Here is a 19,990-nt window from a genome sequence, read left to right on the forward strand (position 1 = left end):
TTTTATGATTCAAGAAACCATATGTGATAAATTGAAGAAAGGACTAAATAGAACCAAAATTGTTAAAATAAAATAATAAAATAAAAGGCTAAAATTATAATTTTTCCTATTTTTTTACTTTGTTTTACATATAGAGTATTAAAAATTAAATAATGTATTGTGAATGACGAGAGGGTTAAATATTGAAAAAATTTAGATGAATGAATCATGAATAATAATCCAAGAAAATCTGACACAATTTTAATCTAAAATATGAAGGTTTATCTATAAAAAAAAAACATTAAAAGTAAACTATGACTTATAAGAGTAGATTCCTTTTCGTATGGGGGTAGCAATAGCATCTTGGGTAGCATTTAAAAGCTGCCTTCCTCCTTTCTCTTCATTCAATCCTTTTTTCCCTCGGTTTCCTCCCAAAACTGACTAATTCCAAGACTATTCCTCCACCTTCTCACTACTTTTCGACACGCTCAAATTAAAACAAGAGTTCCACTACTGCAAATAGATATTTTCACTTCCTACATATAACCCTATTCCACCACCTCTCTTTTCATCATCGCTTCAATTAACACTTCCTTTCGTTGTTTTCCTCTGATTTTTTTGGTGGTTGATGGCGTGGGCGAATAAGCGAGGTGACTCAAAAAATGCAGGGTTTATGAGAACGTTGGTGGTGGTGTTGTTGGTGTTGCTATCGGGGTTTTGGTGTGTTTCCGGTGTGAAAGAAGGAAAAAGAAATGCTTACGCGACGATGATGTACGTAGGTACGCCGAGGGACTACGAATTCTACATAGCCATACGCGTGCTTCTCAAATCGCTGGCTACGCTCGACGCTCAAGCCGATCTTGTTGTCATTGCTTCCCTTGATGTTCCTCCTCGATGGATTCGAGCTCTGTAAGTCCCACTCCTTCCCCATCATTTGCCACTTTATTTTTATTTACTTTTATTATATTATTATTTGTAACCTGTGTTTGCATTTGGTTTCGGATATGTGTTGCTTTATTATTCACCCCGGAATTTGGTTGATTTTATTATTTTTGAAAAAGAAGGAAAGAGATTTATTTAGTAGTAATTAAGAACTTTGCCATTATTGTAGGACTTCGAAGTATTCTTACAAAGATCATTTGACTTTCTCGTAGGATTTTATTTTTGAAAAATAAGGAAAAAGATTTTAGGAATACTAACTTAATTATTATTAAAATTCTTCATATATTCTCAGTGTGTTTGAGTAAAGAAATTAAATTTTAAATATTTTAACTGAAATTCTTTTATTTTTAAAATTTTGTATTTAGATAAAAAAAATTAAATTTGTTTATTTTTAACTAAAAAAGTACTAATTGCCACCATGAATCAGTAAATATTGTGTATGGCAAAAATATATAATGTTTGTGCTTAAGAAATATTTTATTTGAAAATGTTAATTGAATTTCTTAAGCACAAAAAATATAACTTCAAGTGCACATTCGATTAGTAATATTTCTTAAGCACAAACATTATATTTGTTTGGTAACAACGCAACCCTCAAACTTGAATCAAATTCAAACTAACCTGTGCAAGTAGTCTGCACAATACGATTCATCATTCATGCGTTTGCAAGCACAACACAAACATCTCCTCTATACAAACAAAATTAACAAAAAAAAAGTCCATGTCACAGCCCCTTGTTAATCTAGTTGCAAAGCTGCATGGGGTTCACAATTTCCTTTATGTGGGTCTCCTTTGTCATCAAAAGGTTTGCCACCTCCTTGTAACTATCTTGCTCCTTCACCGCACTTGATTTTGCCTCCATGACTAAATCCGCGGCTTACGAGTTCATTTGACTTCGATTCGAGGATGGGAGCTCAGCAGCTTCTGGTGCAGCCGGCATGTCAACTTCAGCATGCTTGTCCTTTTTGAGGTTGCAAGATCTACGAGAGATCTGGAGTGAGTTTCATTGGATTTGGGTTTTGAAGATGAAGAGAATGGTTTTCACTAAGTAAACAATGGAGTGAAATCTGATGTTGTCTTTGCTCGTCAATGCAGCACCACTGTCGGCACCGGATCGATCTGCGAAGAGGAAGAGCCATGTTAATCATAGATTAGAGAAGGAAAAAAAAACAAAGATAAGAAATTAACGAACCAGAGAGCAACGGAATTGTGAAAGTAATAGTGAATGTGAGGGTCGAGCGAGAGAGTGAGAGAAAGTCGAGCAAGAGTTTGAGGAAAGGTCACAGGAAAGAGGAAAGAGCGAACGAGAATAACAAGAATTTTCAAATTCTTTCCTTTTAGTTAGAATTTAGAATTCCTTAATTTTAATCAATTGAAATTTTTGTTTAAAATTTCTTGAATTTTAAAATCTTTCAACTAAAATATCCACAAACACCAAGTTTTATCTTAAAGAAGTTTAAATTTCGGTTTAAATTACTTTTCCACTTTATTTAAGTGTTTATTTCATTTAATTTTTTTCAGCTCTCTTTTACCTTTATCAAACTGAGGAACAATCACTTAAAAACTTAAAATCTTTGTCCCTCGCCAAGGATAGAGATTGAATAAAAGGAGGAAAAATAATAGGAAAATGAAAAGGAGTTCATATCATAAAAAATGAGGATCTGGTTGGGGAATTGGGACCCTTAGTTCGGTTTGGGTCGATTTGACTGTGTAGTGACTAGTGACAACCCATAATGTTAATGCCTTAAAGGATTTATGGGCATAGATGCTGATGTCCTAGTCCGATTTGAAAATTTTCAAGTCCCGTTAACTACTTTGCCTGGCTCCACGCTCACTTTCTGTGTTAGGGTAGAGCTAGGATCGGATTTTCAATGGAGTTTAATTTCTATGGATTTCTTTTCATCCTTTGAGATATGCAAGGCAAACAATACAGATAATTCTTAATTTTTTAAAAAAAAATTGTAAATTTAGTCCCTCTTTTCCACGTAAGAGTCTTGCCCCCACTCAAGTCAATTTGAAATGATAATTTCTATTAATGAAAAATATTATAAACACACTCATAATAATTTATTTTATTTTTACAGAAAACACACTCTTAATTTTTGTCATTTTGACTAATGAATATTTCTCTTAATTTTGTAGTCAATTATCCAATGATAGTAAGAGTGTCTTGCCGTGTATGCTGTTACACTCCTCTTATATGGATTGTCTAAAATTTGTACACTATTCATCAATAAATGAAGAATTATATCAGGTTGTTTAATTTTTAAATTAGTTAAAAAATGACATTATTATTATGAAAATGTATTATCAAGTAGTTATCTATAATTTTGTTATTATATATGATAATTTTTAATTAGATGATTAGATAAAAAAATATTAAAAAAATTTAATATAATAAGTTAGTATTTTTTTTCCTTCCTTTTTTAAGTGTAAGTTGTCACATCAAGTGTTATGTGTTGTTTGTTGTGAGGGGCGATGGTGTTCTTAGGGACTTTAGGATTGCGCGTGAAGTTCAAGAGTGAAGAGTGTTTGACGATGGTTTCAACGTCCTTGAGAAATGGGATGGTTGTTCAAGGTTCTTTCGTGTCTTGTTCCTGTTTGGTTATTGTTTCTTGCGGCCGGCAAGTACTACTCTGTCAACAAAAAAATGCATTGAATTTTAATAGGATAAAACTTAGTCCAAATATGTTTTGGTACGTCAATCTAATTAGAATTTTGAAATTTTATTTTAATAGTTTATGTATTAAAAAACATTATAAATCAATATAAGTTATTAAAGTAAATTTTAAATGAAAATAATATAATAAACTATATTTAAATTTTTCTTTTATTACTTCACAATTTTTAATCAATTATTTTATTAAGAAAATTGTTTGACGTTCTTTTAAGATATATATACACTATGGAGAAAAAGAAATTGGAAGTTCCCGAGACAAAAAAAAAATAGAAAGTTTCTAAAAATTTAGTTAAAAGTTAAAAAAATTAGGTTAAAATTGAAAAAAAAAAGTTTAAAGTTGAAAAACTTTGTCAAAAGTTATTAAGTTATTTTATTAAATTAAAGTGTTTGTAAATTGAACCAGCTGAAAAATATAAAATAAATTAAATGAACATATTTTATGATATTTCTATGTAAATTTTAATTTTATTTTATAGATAAAAATATATTATGAGGTGTTATAATTTTAAAATCTTATATTTTTTATGGATAAATTATTTTCATTGTATTTTTAGTTTCAACTATTATTTTTTAAATTATTTTTAATCAAGTTTAAAATAAAATAAAGAAAACATACATTTAAGTAGATATTTTTTTGCAGAGTTTCATTTTATTTTTATTATGTTAATTAATGTAATAGTGAAAATAAATTGTCTAATATAAAATTGTTCGAAAACCTTGTTTTATTTAGAAAAGGATAATAAAAAATTAATAAATATTTTAAGGATAAAAATTTAAAATGTAAAAATTTAAAAATTAGAAATTAATATTTTAAAAGACATTATTTTAAATAGTCTTCTAAAAATGTTAAAAGTTATTAAAAATATTTATTTATCAAATAATTAAATAAACTTTTAACTAATAAAAAAATAGAAACCAATTGAAATGACTTGTTGAAGATAACATAAGTGAACATTTGGATTGGGTACTAATGTCTAATTTAGATAGCAATAAAAATCAAATAATTGATAAGTAAAGGTGTAGTTGAAGTATAGCTGAAAGAAATTTATTTCATTCAGCATAAAAAAAAAAATAGGTGAAAGAAGTTATAAATTTAATCTTAAATTGTAAAAATTAATAATTTTGAATAAATAAAAAATGCTAAAATATCTCTAGTTTAGGGACGTAAGAAATATTAAAGATGTTAGATAGGAGTAATAACGTGCTTACTAATTAATAATATTACTATTAATGAGGCTTCATAATGAGTTGTGACAGGTTTAATGAAATTGATGGCTAGGGCTGTAGACGGTCGTGTGCAGTGGTCCCTAATTTCATGCCATAATTAATTAGATAGTAGATGAAAATTTTGTGGGGACATCTCCACACTTGTTTGTAGAGTACGAGACTGCTCCTTCTTAGATGTGCTAACAAGGGTTCTTTAATCTTTGAGAACAGGCTTACTCATCATTTAGTTTAATCAATTACTCCAAAGTCCAAAGCATGGAGGAATCATGAAGACGAGCATGGTGCCTAATTTGATTGCCGGCTATTTGTCTTATCTGAATTTTCACAACTTTAGCTAACAAGTACTAATGAATGACTAATCATATTTTGATTTGATCCCTAGTCCCTTGGCTAGTGGAACTCTCAACATCTAGTTTTACACTTGGAAGTCATTACATTATAATATTAGTTATCAGAACAATTTGTCACTCAAGCGACTTTGTTGAAAACAAAAGCTAATCACTCAATGAAAAATAATGAGAGAAGAAGAAAAGGACGATTATAAATATTGGACACATCAAAATCAGCAAGAAAACCAATTTGTTGGAGTACCCCTGAGTCTGACAGTGCACAACTTGAAGTATAATTGCCTTTTACTATTTTGTACATTGGACATAATTGCGTCGCGTGTATGGACGTGTTATTGGCATTAATTTGATGAATTGATAATTGACTAGCCTTGATGTTTTTTATTGGTGGATCGTGTAGTGAAAAGGAAGATGGTGCGAAAGTAGTAAGAGTGGAAAATCTGGACAATCCTTACAAGCATCAAGATAATTTTGACAAGAGATTCAAGTTATCGTTGAACAAACTCTACGCGTGGAGCTTAGTGGACTATGACAGGGTGGTGATGTTGGACGCTGATAACCTCTTCCTCCAAAACACGGACGAGTTGTTTCAATGTGGACAATTCTGTGCGGTCTTTATCAATCCTTGTGTCTTTCACACAGGACTCTTCGTCTTGAAGGTACATACCATTTCATTTTTCCAAAGAAAAACCCTACAATTTAACTATCTACTAAACTGCAATATAGCTCCAAATTTCACATAAATTATTGCTACCTTTAAATCGTGTTAAATTAATGCTTCAATATTGTCCTTCTCTATGGTGTAAAGCAGCTTAATAAATCAATATTCTAATTAAGGTGATTCATATACGGGGAAGGAAAATATTGACTCCCTTTTGGATGGATTTGATTAATCGTTTTAATAGTGTATATTACCTCAAAAGATAAATAATAGTATAAGCTGAAGAAAGTAATATTATCAGTGCTTTGAAAAAAGGAAAATGTTTTGTTGATAGGTGCTCTTAGGACTTAGGAGACTCGTCAGGAAAATAAGAAAATACTGTATTCAATTAAATAAAATTATTATACTAAGAAAATTATTTCAGTCTTGATTGATTTGATAGCATTTAATAGATCACATGTCAGTTGGCAAATATCTTCTTCTTCTTTTTTTTTATACCGTTGGCGAATATCTGTGGTAGATATCTATAAAGTAAAGTATATTAAATGCTACTCCTTAACTAGCATGACACACTTTTTTGTGTTAAATGTTTCGGGGAGTTTCGATTCTGAATGAATTAATTTTATAAAATTAATTTTGAAAGTGATGTTATCTATATTTGTATATTTTTATTTTAGTATAAATATAAAAGTTATCGAAATTATTTTAATTTAAAATTAATTCTGAATCAAAATTAATTGTTGAATATGTCATAAGAAAAAAAAATTATTCAATATAAAATTAAACATGAGAACATTTATCTAAAATCATATTAAAAGCAATTACACATGAAACCAAACACACACTTGATTATCTCTATTTTATAGTTTCTAATTATTTGATATTTGCAGCCATCAATGGCCGTGTTCAAGGACATGGTTCATGAATTACGGAATGGGAGAGAAAATCCTGATGGTGCAGACCAGGGTTTCATAGCTAGCTATTTCCCAGAGTTGCTTGATAAGCCAATGTTTCACCCACCACCTAATGCCACCAAGCTTGATGGAACATATAGGCTTCCTTTAGGTTATCAGATGGATGCATCTTACTATTGTAAGTATATACCTTAGTTTTTGAAGCTGCACTTTTGAATGCTTAATGCAATTCTGATCAACCCAGTTCATGCTAATATGAGTCCTATAACTTCTTCAGATCTTAAACTTCGCTGGAGCATACCCTGTGGACCAAATAGTGTGATCACATTCCCAGGGGCACCATGGTTGAAGCCATGGTATTGGTGGTCCTGGCCTGTTCTGCCATTAGGCCTCCAGTGGCACGAAAAACGTCGCCAAACTTTGGGGTAAGGTCGATATTGGATGCATTTTGTTTTTTTGCAAACAAATAGTGATGGTGATCTTTTGTGATTTACTAGTACATTTTAACTTGAAAACACTGAATTTCAGAATAGGATCCTGTTTTAATAAACTTTTCAATAAACAGACACTTACAAGAAAAGAAAATAAATTAAACTTCTTTTGGTAAGTTAAAATTAGCTTATTATAAGTTAAAATCAACTTTTGAAGAAGTTAAACGAGAAAACTGCAATAAAAGTTGAAGTGTATAAGTTAGGAAACTAAATTATCCTCTAAGTGTTTATTGAAAAGTTTATTCAAGCAAGACCAATTTCTATAAACACATAGATAAATCCACAGATTATTATGTTTATTTTATTTTATATAGTAGCACTTTGATTTCTGTCACATAATTTGAGTTAATTTTTAACCCTTTTAAAATGATCTTCCCCTCAAATATTAAGTCATTGTAACAATTGGTCTATAATTTACTACAGGTATGGTGCGGAGATGGCTGTGATACTCATTCAATCAGCAATATACTTGGGAATAATAGCAATGAAACGTTTTGCAAGGCCAAGTCTCTCAAAGCTATGCTATAGGCGTTCCGACAAGAGCATCAACTTGGTGCAGAACATCCTCAAATTTGTGGCACTGTGGAGCATTCTTGCGGCTTACACAACACCCTTCTTCATCATTCCTCCCACGGTTCACCCTTTGTTGGGATGGCCTCTCTACTTGCTTGGTGTCTTTGCATTGTGCTCAATTACGGTCAATGCCTTTCTGCTGCCAATGTTGCCGGTTCTGATGCCATGGCTCGGGATCGCCGGTGCCTTGATTGTCATGGCTTTTCCTTGGTATTCAGATGGGGTGGTGAGAGCATTGTGTGTTTTTGGTTATGCATTCTGTGCTGCACCGTTTGTGTGGGCTTCTATGACTAGGATAATGGCAGGGCTTCATCAGTCTCTAGAAAGGGAAGCTTTTTTGCCAAGATTAGGAGAATCCTCACCACCTTCTTGGTTTAACAAGTTGTACTGAGTTGTCTAATTGAGCATGATTGAATGCTTGGGGACATGGATGACAATTGAGAAGCTCATTGGAAATTGAAGGGGAGGAAGTGCCATGGATTTAGCACCTTTATGATGTTACGGTTGAAATTATATACATTCTTTTGGAGTGAGATGGCCATGCTGCACTTACTAGGAGGAGGAACATCGGGGACTTAGTGTGTACATAGATTGTTTTGCAATTTTTTCGCATACATCTGTATCAATTATTGCACGATTGGTTCTTGTATTCAAATTTTTAAAATTGTTATTAGATAGTTAAATAAGATGAGAGAGTTCTGCATTAGTAAAATTAGTAACAACCAATGAATTTCTTTGCTATATTATTGGCACTCTTAGTAAAAACTGAAGAAAACTCGTCTCAATTATGTATCACAGTCATGAAAACATATTAATATTGGACAAAAGTTAGATGTACTTTCATGCGTCCTCCGAGTACGCTTCTCCAATTAGAATTGGAATTTTATCTTGATAACGCATAATAAATATTTGCATCAAGCCTTAAAGGTCAATGTTGATTACAGAGGCAAACTTAGGGGAACTTAAGGATCATACTCATGCACGCATGAACTAATGGACGAACGAATTCATAACGCAACAGCTTCAATGTCCAAACTGACTCTTTAATAGTGAAACCAGGATTTTATGCTTTACAAAAAAGAGGAATGGTATGTTAGAAAAAGAAGAAGAAGAAGAGGAATGGTGTACCAAAATAAATACTCTTATAAACTAAAACTAACTTAAAATTTCATGAATCATATTAAATACTCGTTATTAGTAGAAATATAATCAATAAGAAAATTTACTTAAAAATACATGCTAAACTGTAATTTTAATCTTCCTAATTTTTAAAATTTATGGTTTTAGTATTTTTTTATTCTATGCAAAAAAAAAATCAAAGACTATTAATCCTGACCTCTTTCACTCAACCTCTCTTCAAATTGCAATTTAGCCATATATAAAAGAGTTTAATGTAAAATAATTTTATACTATTATTCAGTCATCATAAATCATTGTTTGAGTTGTAATTGGATGACAGTGTACATTATTTTACACTGTCAATGCATAATTTTTTTACTTTATGTAAAAAAGTTTAATATCTAAGTACTGTTATAGAACAATTTTATACAATAATTCAATCACAAATAAACGTGTGTTATTAGGGTTTTTTATAAAACTGTTTTCCGGTCATTATTTGATTGACTTTTTGGCAATCGTTAATTGGTTATCTATTGTGTGCTAGACTACTTGTTATTCAACAGCAACAAAAAAATGATAGAGTACTAGCTGAGATGGAAGAAAAGGTGCCATAGGACGAGGGAGCCCAAAGACGCGTCCAATTAGGCCTCAAGACCTGAAATAAATTAATGGGCCTAAATTTTAATATTGCAGCATAGCAGTGGTATAGACGTTCTGTTAAACAATTCTAAGCTTAAATAAGTTTTTAATTGGCTTAAACTTTTTTATGATTCATCTAATTTGATCTTTTCCGTTTTTAGTCGTTCACATTTTTTATTTTAATCTCTGTGATTTTGATTTTTTTTAGTTCCTATCGACTACTTCTGTACTATCAAGTGCAAATTAAAAAGAAAAGGATCCAAAACTATGGACACTAAAATAAATAAAAGTTGTAATACCAAAAAAAAAATGGGAGTAAAACTAAAAAGTGAAATCAAAGATCAAAATATATTTAAATCTTTTTAATTTCTAAACTGATACTTTTACATCAGCTTTTACTAAAAAAAATGTTTTTAATCTTTGAACTGTAAAATCATGTACGTTTTTTATTTCAAATGAAAGACTAACAACACATTAATTATTGAATAGACTAAAAAAAGAATAACATTTTTATATGAATTAAAACTAAAAGAATAATAGACTTATAGAAAACAGAAACGTATTTAAGCTAATTATTTAGATGCTAATATTACTTCAAACTATACTTAAACCATATTTATAGTTTTTTTTGTTGTCATTGTAGAGCATAATACAGTTATTTATTTATTTATTTATAATGAAAAAAAATGAGGTAATATGTGCAAGTGAATATTACCGTTCTCACGATTTTTACTATTTATAGGCTATACTAAGCACCTCTTGAAGGACAAGAAATAAATTTATATTAACACTCTACTAGCTAGAAATTAATTTTTTACTAGCAATGACTTATTACTAAGCATCATACTAGACGTTTATTTCTCACTAGAAATAATTTCTTACTAATTAACCATTACAATGATTCATTAAGACTCCCTAACCATCGTGATGGTTTAGGAAGCCTAAAAATAGTAAAACTAACCTAGGAAAAAAATACTTCACACCCATCCTTAAATATAATATACTTATAATTAATTTACAGCTATTAAAAAAGTTCATTAATTTAGTAAGTAGTGTTGAATTTGTCCTATATAAAAGAATAAAAATATTTCAAAAAATATCTTATATTTAGGAATGGAATAATTAAAAAGGCATATGAACTTATTACAAGAAAAATAAGTGCAAAATTACATTAAAAATAAGAAACTGGAACTAACTATTCAACTAAAAAACTAATTAAACTCCAACCCATGAATGTTTCTTGATAATAATGTGAATTCAAATTTTTCATGTTGTCTTCAAGTTGAGATTAAATAATCATGAACTTGTATAAGAGTGATCCAGTGTAGCCTCTAATCCACTTTGATCATGTGAATACTTCTTGATCATATGAATTTAAATTTTTCATGTTGTTTTGAACTCAAATCGTCATCAACTTGTATAAAAGTGATAGTTGAACTCAAATCGTCATCAATTTGTATAAAAGTGATTTAGTAGTGTAACCTCTAATCCACTTTGATAATGTGAATTTAAATTTTTGATGTTGCCTTCAAGTTGGACTCTAATCATAGTCAACTTGTATCAAAGTTATTCATTATTGTAGCCTTTAATCTACTTTGATTTTAACTTTCCTTAATTATCTCCACAATTAAGCCTTGCAAAATCTCTTTCATTATTTTAGTTTTGCATCTAGTAATGAGACCTTCAATTTCACAGAAAGGATCTTTGAATTGATTGATTAGTTTCTATTTGATTTTAAGTAGTCTAATTTAGTAATTCCATAAAGTTCCAAAATTAATGTGTGGTTTAATGAATAAATTATCAATATTAACTCGTTAACAGATTATAAGAACCCTATACAAATAACATCGTATTTTTATAATCCTCTTTTTTTAAAAAAAGAAAAAGCTAAATATTATTTTTATATTCCTCGTTAAGAAGAGAAACGTCGATCCCACTGAAAAACTAATGTGATTTAGTGAAGAAAATCACAAATCACCTCTGGTACCTGATTGGATATTGTTAGGGTGATTTTGCAATAGTTTATACAATCAATTACAATAAATTCATATGTTTATCGAAATCCATAAAATCTTGATAACCTAATGCTATATATATGGTGTAAATTCCAAACCTGTCAACATTTCATTTTAGAATGTTTACCTGAAATCGTGATTATAGATTAAGAATAATATTTTTTTATCCGAAAGAATTAAATATAAATTAAATATGGTATCAAGATTTACAACAGTTTCAAGTCTTACTAGAATAATACTTGTTGTTAACAGCCAAAAGCCACTAGTATTTTCGAAACTGCTTCCATGAAATGATGAAACTACAATCATTTATTTAATTTTTTTTGTTTTTATTTCCATGATCACTGTCGAATGTCATTGACCTCTGCTGCCCATTTCACTTTTAAATTAAGCATATATACACAACGAAATTTACATCTATTTTCTCCGACAGCAAAACACTACAAAGTATGTAGTATAATGTGTGTTTGAGTAAGTTTTTTTTAGAAGTATTTTTAAAATAAAAAAATGAAATGAATTTTTTTTCATAACTTAAATTAATTTTTTATTAACTAATTTGTTGTAAAATGTCACTCATATAATTTTTCTAAAAAAATGAAATAATATCTATAAATTAATTATGATTAACTAATAAAGAACTAATTACAATTTAGAAAGAAATTCATTTTTTTTTTGTCTTAAAAGTGATTCTAGAAAACTTTAGGCAAAGAATCATAAATATTATCATTAACCCAATTACCCAAATCGAGGATCGTAGACTGTGGTTCTGTTTCCAACTTTCAACGTTCGAAAATATTGTTAAGTGGGGGCCAACTTGTCTGCCCAGAAAGATAAAAAGGTTTGTTCATCACTTTCTTTAGGTTTTATGGAAGGATACCAAAAAATACTACTATTCATAATGCTGGGACCATATCATGCATGTGTTATGCACACACTACTCCAAATGACCGTTTGAAGCACAAAAACACATGCTTTACGACATTGGCAATTGGCAACTTCATTCGACGTGGACAAGGAAAATACTATTAAAAAATAATTAATCTGTTGAATTCCATAAACAAATATCAGTAATTTTTTTAATATATATTTTTATCTCTAATTAAATAGTATTTTTACTCATTTATTTTCATTATACAAAATTTTCATTATTAATGACAAATTCATATACAAATTTGATGGATTAAGAACTTTTCACCTCACCTAATTAATTAAAAAGTATTTATTGTATTTGGTGTTACTAGTGAAAAACAAGTAACTTTTGGAATTAATTAATGATATAAATGTATAAGTAAATATTAATGACTTAGAAAAAAGAATTCACATAGACTTAAAAAGACTATTATATTAATGTGTGAAGTATTGATTAAGGGTAATTTTGAAAAAAATATTTAATATAATATTGATTTTATAAAAAGGATTATATTTTGAAAGAATTTTATTAAGAATATTAATTAATATCACAACGGTGATGAATAATGAATCTTTAGACTTGGACTTTCTTTAAGTAACTCGAGTATTAATTAAGTTGCATCAAGTAATGTTTTTAAAACTAATTTTTATTTTTTATATATAAAATGTTATGTGTATTTAAACTATCACGTTAAATATTTAAGCAATTCAATTTTAATTAAATAAAATTATTATAAATAATACATTTTTCTTACGGATAATAAAATACAATTTTCCTTGCCAAATTTTTATTCAACTGTTTTTTTTTTAAGGATTTGAAGTGAAGACCACTACTAACCACTAATAGTGAAAATTTAGTTATCAAAATTCTTTTGTGAAAAGTTGATGTAGAATAGTTATAAATACTTTTATATTAATTTCTTATATTTTACAATAAATGTTGAATACGTTTTAGATTTCTATCCCATCAAATATATTTATTCTCATTTAATATTTTCATAAAACAATAGAAAGATTTATAGGAAAGTTTAGAAGTAATATTTTGTATTAATGTGTATAGTACAATTAGCCTAATGGCCAGAATTGCAATTTACAAATGCCAAGAGTGGAGAGTGAAATGGGGAATTTATCAAATAGAGTCACGGGTTAATAATAGTTGGACTTTAAGGACATGACGACAGTACCTGAGGCTGGGAGGAGATGACCCACATGTCTTAGGGTATTAGACTTTGTACGCACTGCCACCCCAATCAACGTTCTCAAATCTCAAATTCTCTAATTAAGCTAGTGCTAAGCATGTCATTAGACCAAAAACACGTTATCTATCCGTTTGTAACTATGTAAGTAAAATCAATGGAGGGAACTATTGTTTTTTGTTCTGATGCAAGCAGGGGTCCGGTTTATATCCGTTAATATAATAAAATATTTATTATTTTATAATAGAATAACTGTGAATATAATTAGTATAATTATTAATAGAATATTTAAGTTTATTCTATTTATTACTACATGCATGCTAATAAAGTAAAATATTTATTAGTAAATAACAATAGAACTTTCAATAAAATATTTATTATTAAATATATTTTTCTTGATTACATTAGACTAATTGAATAATTATTTTTTATTTATCATGATAGATTTAACGGATTGATTTGTTAATGCAATCATAATATATATATGAATTATTATATACACATCTTAATAACTATAATTACATGTAATAATTATTTGTTATTATGAATAAAAAAATAAAAAGGAATTGATATACACCTATTAGACACAACTTAATGAATAAAATATTTATTACTAAATACTAATATATACAATTAGCGTCAGAAATTTTAAATTGTAATTTTCTATTTTTGTTATAGTAATTGAACAAAATAATTAAGAAATGTGTAATTAGGCTAATTGAATTATTATTATTTATTTATTATAATAGAAAACAATTTAAAATTTAATGGATTAAATTGTTAATGTAATCATAATATATGTAGAAAAGAGATTCATTTATTTCAAAAGTAATTATTTTAGAGTTATTTTTCATCTTTATCATTTATTTTTTTAAGATATATTGAAAAAAATGATGATATCTCCTCATATTTATATATATATTGTAAACACCTTTATTACAATAATTAAATGTAATAATTTATTATTATGAATAAAAAAAATGGAATTGTTTGTGTGTCGAAACAACATACACCCTAACAAAAAGTGACCGTTGGAAAGACGAGGATATATCTTCGTCTATATATGTTCTTAAAATAGAAAATTATATTATATATATAGAGATATATAGAGTAACACTAACACTGCAGTGATCGTATTAATCAGCTAGCCACAAGGTACCCAAATAGCCTCAGGCTATAAATTTCAATACCCCTCTCGCCAATTGATCTGTTTTAATTTGTACTTCCACTTCCACATTGCATCTGGTGTGTTTTTTCTTCTACTATAGCTATCTTTCATTCTCTCTCTAGCTACACACAACCTCTGTATATTCTCCGCGCGCGCTTTCGATCGATGCTATTATAGTGTTCCCTACCTACCTTATGGCTCCTCTCTTCATCTCAATGCAAATGCTTCTTCTGGTTTTCACTTGCATATTATTGCATGTCACATGCACAACTTACCACGACAGCACCCCCAAAACAGTGCCTTCTACAAACTCCTCTAAGTGGGTGGGGCCCATCGGACACCGAGTAATCACCGTTGACGTTAACGGCGGAGCCCATTTCCGCTCAGTCAAAGCCGCCGTCAATGCTGTCCCGGAGAACAACAGAATGAACGTCCTTATTCAAATAAGCGCCGGATATTACATGTACTATTATTCTTCCACTAATTAATTAATACACATTACAACTTATTTTTTGGTCGGCATCTACCATAGATTAATTCTGCTCGTAATACTCTCATGATCGTTGGTCCCAACGATTTTCATTAAATAGATTGTTTCCACAGTGTATGAGCGCAAAGTGTTTACACTAGAAAGTTGTTTAATTATTTCAGTGTTATTAGCTCACTCTTCACTAATAATAATTCTGACAATTAATGATATAATTAGTAACTAATAATAAGTTTTGCTGTTGGGTTTTGTGGGTGTAGAGAGAAGGTGGTAGTGCCCGTGACGAAGCCGTACATTACGTTTCAAGGTGCGGGAAGGGATGTGACGGTGATAGAATGGCATGATAGGGCTAGTGACCCTGGTCCCAACGGCCAACAACTGCGTACTTACAGAACTGCTTCTGTTACTGTTTTTGCCAATTATTTCTCTGCCAGGAATATCAGCTTCAAGGTAAAATCAATTCAGCTGTCATTTTTTAACACTACATTATTTCTATTCTTAGTCACATTATTACTAATTATCATGCTTATTTATTCTCTCTTTAGCTGTCAAATAGGTTTTTAGATGTCCAAAAATATTTTTTGAAATGATCGAATTCCTTAAAATGACACTCTTATTCTTCTTCAATATGTCTTTTTGTAATTACTACGTCATGTGAAGCATGTTTTAACTAACAACCCCAAAGCCTGTACTCTATGTCTTGTCACCATCGATATATTTATTAGCAGTTAGCGACTTTTTGTTGCATGTGTAAAGATTCTTTTTACTACTAACACTGCGGTTAAGGTTTCATCAAATTTTAAACTTCGATCCTATCTCATTATCATATATGATTTTTTTTTTATTTCTCACTTAAATTTTATTTTTTCATAAACATGTATATCAAAAAAATATTTCACAAAAATCAAAGGAACTGTTATACACAGAATAATTGTACAAAAATCATTTTCCTAGCTATTTGTAAAGAACAGAAGAGAAAAACATTCCCTTGTTGCGTCTTTTTAAAAGTAGCTAGGGTTCCGTATTAATATATTTTTTTTCTTCTGGATAAATGTGGAGTTTAATGTGCAAAGCTTGAGTTGCGGTATAGCTAAGATGATATCATAAAGTCAATAATTAAGTCATAGATGGGTCCATTTCCATGAATCACTACTTCATACTATTATGAACTTTGAATATGTAGAGTGCGATTCCTTTTCCGCCAAAACTTTAGAAGCAATTAATCAATAAATTAATATCAAATGGTGCAGAACACAGCACCGGCACCCATGCCGGGAATGGAGGGGTGGCAAGCGGCGGCGTTTCGCATATCCGGAGACAAAGCCTATTTCTCCGGCTGTGGATTCTACGGTGCACAAGACACTCTTTGCGACGACGCTGGCCGCCATTATTTCAAAGAATGTTACATCGAGGGCTCCATAGATTTCATCTTTGGCAATGGCAGGTCCATGTACAAGGTAATTCATTAATCAATTTCACTGGTGTTTGTGTATTTATATACTATTTTACTTCTTTATTTTTATTTTATTGTCTGCAGAAAATTATTTTCGTCACACTATTCTTATATATTTATATATAATGAAACAAACATTTCAATAAATTATTGTTCCATCTTTTTTATCCATTTGGGTAAGATCAGTAGTTTTAAATTGGCTAGGGTGTTAGTGGGGCACGACATGGTTGCATGAAAAAGGGTATGAGCTTTTTGCCAATTTGACATATATTAATGTACCTTTAACCTTTGTTTCAGAAGACTCATCACTTATCAAAATGTCAATGTGTCACGCACTTTAGATTCTTTTGTCATTTTTTTTAAGCCGGGTGCAGATTTCTAACTTCTACAGCTTTACTGTTTTGGCTTTTGGTTTCATAATGTCTGTGGCTTTTGATATTTGGAATGCTCCATCGCCCTTGGCTCTTTGGGAAAGAGTCTTGTAAACTCTTTTTGAATTTTCTTACCTGCTTGCACACGTGACTTTCATTTATGCTCAATTGTAAGATGTACTCATATAAGCCTAATTTTTTTTTTCTTCTTTATTTAATACATTGGAATTCCTTATTGTAAATTGAAATTTGTAAAAAAATACTTTCTAAACCATAATCTAAATATAAAGTTGATAGAGTAACATGTTTGGGTTATTATAATCTAAACAAGCCTTTAGTTAGTTGTTGGGGTAACTGAGAGTATAGATTGGTCCAGGATTGCAGGCTACACTCAATTGCGACGAGGTTTGGGTCAATAGCAGCCCAAGACAGGCAATTCCCATACGAGAAGACGGGCTTCTCATTCGTACGGTGCAAGGTGACAGGAACAGGCCCAATTTACGTGGGCCGTGCAATGGGCCAGTACTCCAGGATTGTCTATGCCTACACTTACTTTGACGGCATAGTTGCACATGGTGGTTGGGATGATATTGATTGGAACACTTCCAACAATAACAAGTAAGACCTAACTTTTACCAACCTTTTTTTTATTATAAGCTAGAGAATATTACTAATCGTGTTAGATCATGCAAATTTTCTTTTGGCTATAATTCATAGCACACTTCTTTGTACGTGTTCATACTATACATATAATTAATCACTTTACTAATTATGGTATTTTATTATGATTTGGGCTAATATTGAATTCCACTGCCTCAGGACTGTGTTCTTTGGAGTGTACAAATGCTGGGGACCAGGAGCAGCGGCTATACGTGGAGTCCCATTGGCCCAAGAGCTAGATTTCGAATCTGCACATCCATTCCTTGTCAAGAGTTTTGTCAATGGAAGACACTGGATTGCACCCTCTGATGCTTAGTTAACTGATAATATTCCAATCAACCAAAGAAAAAAAAAAAAACTCCATAGGAAATTGCACAGTTACAGTCTATCCAATACTATTGATGTCATTATCTCCTTTTTTTCTGGGTTTAACCATAGGAAATTCATTCATTCAATATTTAATAAGAGATATTTCTTCTTGTTAGGTAACTGACAAATATACTCGATGGCCTGGATTTTATATTGATTATTCTTTTTTATTTTTTATGGATATATTGATTATTCTTTGATCACTTTCAAATGCAATAAATTCTTAATTCTTACATGAATAAACTTTTTCGTTGTGTTTATCTTAATTCAATACATTCTCTTATCACTTTCATATTCAGGGATCTCGAGAATGATAGGAAATGTTTGTCAAAAAATCAGAAAGCAACTTTTTTTTATGAGAATGAAAATAAAGGCCACAAGGCAAAAACTAGAAGAAAATTTTGTTTGCAACTAGCAGTAACTCGTAATGTAATTGCTTTCAGAAAATATTGATAGACAAGCCCTTAGTATCTTCATCTTTCTATAACGGTAGAACCTATGTTGAGTACTTAAATTATTTTTTTTTAGTCCCACAATAGATTTTACATTTTTATAGTTTTATTTTAAATTTAAATAGTTATTTATATAACATTTTAATTATCAAACAACAAATAAAAAATTAATATTATATTTTTTTATTTATCATTAAAAATTAAATTGATTAGAAATTAGAAATACATAACCTTGAGAGAGATAGGGAAATTAAAAAAAAAATTACAACATTAAATTAATTACTTAACTTACACCTAATATACAATTTATAGTTTAATCGTTGACTTCCACACATGATAAATGTATCCTTCATTAGGATATCATATAACATCATTATGTTCTCTATCTATTTTGTCTCGGTCATTTTTATTGTTCCGTACCACACAAATTGATATTATTAGAATTTAGAAGATGTTGTAACTTCTTTTCGCTTGCTCTTCTAGATTGATGAGGGTGTGAATTGAACTCATGAGGATCCATTTAGAGGGAAAAAATGAATTGAGATATAGATTGTGAAAATGAAACTAAAACAAGAGAATGAGATTAGAAAAAATTGAGTTTGAGAAATTAAGAATGAGAATGAGAATAATAGTTGGGATACATGTGATCACCAATCTTCTCAATTTATAGGATTAAGTTGGTATCTACTTTTATAATATTTTAATAAGAAAGAGAAAATACACAATACTGATCAGATGCCCTAATAACAAACGATTAAATTTTATGAGTAAAGTGTAGATTTTTGTAACATTCTCTTCTTCACCTACTCTGGTTATCTGAGTGACAAGCAACTACACATTTCACAATGACACTTTACCTTCCTCCTCCACTTTCTTTTATTTTTTTCCCCCCCAATTCCCACATGAGCCCTCCTCTTCCTCCTCCTCCACTTTTTTTTTTTTTTCTTTCATTCCCACACAATTACCTCTGTTGCCCCACCCTACTCTATTTCTGGAATCAAGATCATCGGACCTCCTCTGTCAAGGAATGACAGTTTGGGGGAAAACCTGTTCGTGCATTAGATTTGTCTTTTCTTTTTTATTATTTATCATTTTGATTGTTGTTGTTGGATGAATTGTTCTTGTTGCCTGGACTGTATTTGATTTTGATCTGGTGTTCTTTCTTTGGCTCTTGAGTTAGTCGTTTCCCTCTAGAAGTCATTAAACAATGGACATTAAAAAATACTTTTTAAAAAAAAAAAAACAATGAGATTCTTCGGGGTTCTTCTTCAGGATCAGTTCTTACACAGTGTAGAACCTGCATCACTCTCTATTGCTGGTTCTTGGGAAGAACCATTC

At 30.1% G+C, this 19,990-nt stretch overlaps 2 protein-coding genes across 2 annotated transcripts; both read left to right on the plus strand.

The window, feature by feature from the left end:
- The first annotated feature begins 329 nt into the window (after positions 1 to 329).
- LOC100795808 (putative glucuronosyltransferase PGSIP7) lies at positions 330 to 8,520 on the plus strand. Its single transcript, XM_003550858.5, has 5 exons — positions 330 to 888; positions 5,576 to 5,834; positions 6,727 to 6,928; positions 7,028 to 7,175; positions 7,665 to 8,520. Exons 1-5 carry the CDS (start codon positions 608 to 610, stop codon positions 8,203 to 8,205), a joined length of 1,431 nt encoding a protein of 476 aa, XP_003550906.1. The 5' UTR covers positions 330 to 607; the 3' UTR covers positions 8,206 to 8,520.
- Positions 8,521 to 14,803: 6,283 nt separating this feature from the next.
- Positions 14,804 to 18,403, plus strand: LOC100796327 (probable pectinesterase 68). The gene is made up of 5 exons (XM_003550859.5): positions 14,804 to 15,323; positions 15,608 to 15,797; positions 16,598 to 16,804; positions 17,548 to 17,789; positions 17,991 to 18,403. Exons 1-5 carry the CDS (start codon positions 15,055 to 15,057, stop codon positions 18,145 to 18,147), a joined length of 1,065 nt encoding a protein of 354 aa, XP_003550907.1. The 5' UTR covers positions 14,804 to 15,054; the 3' UTR covers positions 18,148 to 18,403.
- Positions 18,404 to 19,990: the final 1,587 nt, after the last annotated feature.

The sequence above is a fragment of the Glycine max genome, chromosome 17 (genome assembly GCF_000004515.6).
Source record: "Glycine max cultivar Williams 82 chromosome 17, Glycine_max_v4.0, whole genome shotgun sequence".
Classification (NCBI taxonomy): domain Eukaryota; kingdom Viridiplantae; phylum Streptophyta; class Magnoliopsida; order Fabales; family Fabaceae; genus Glycine; species Glycine max.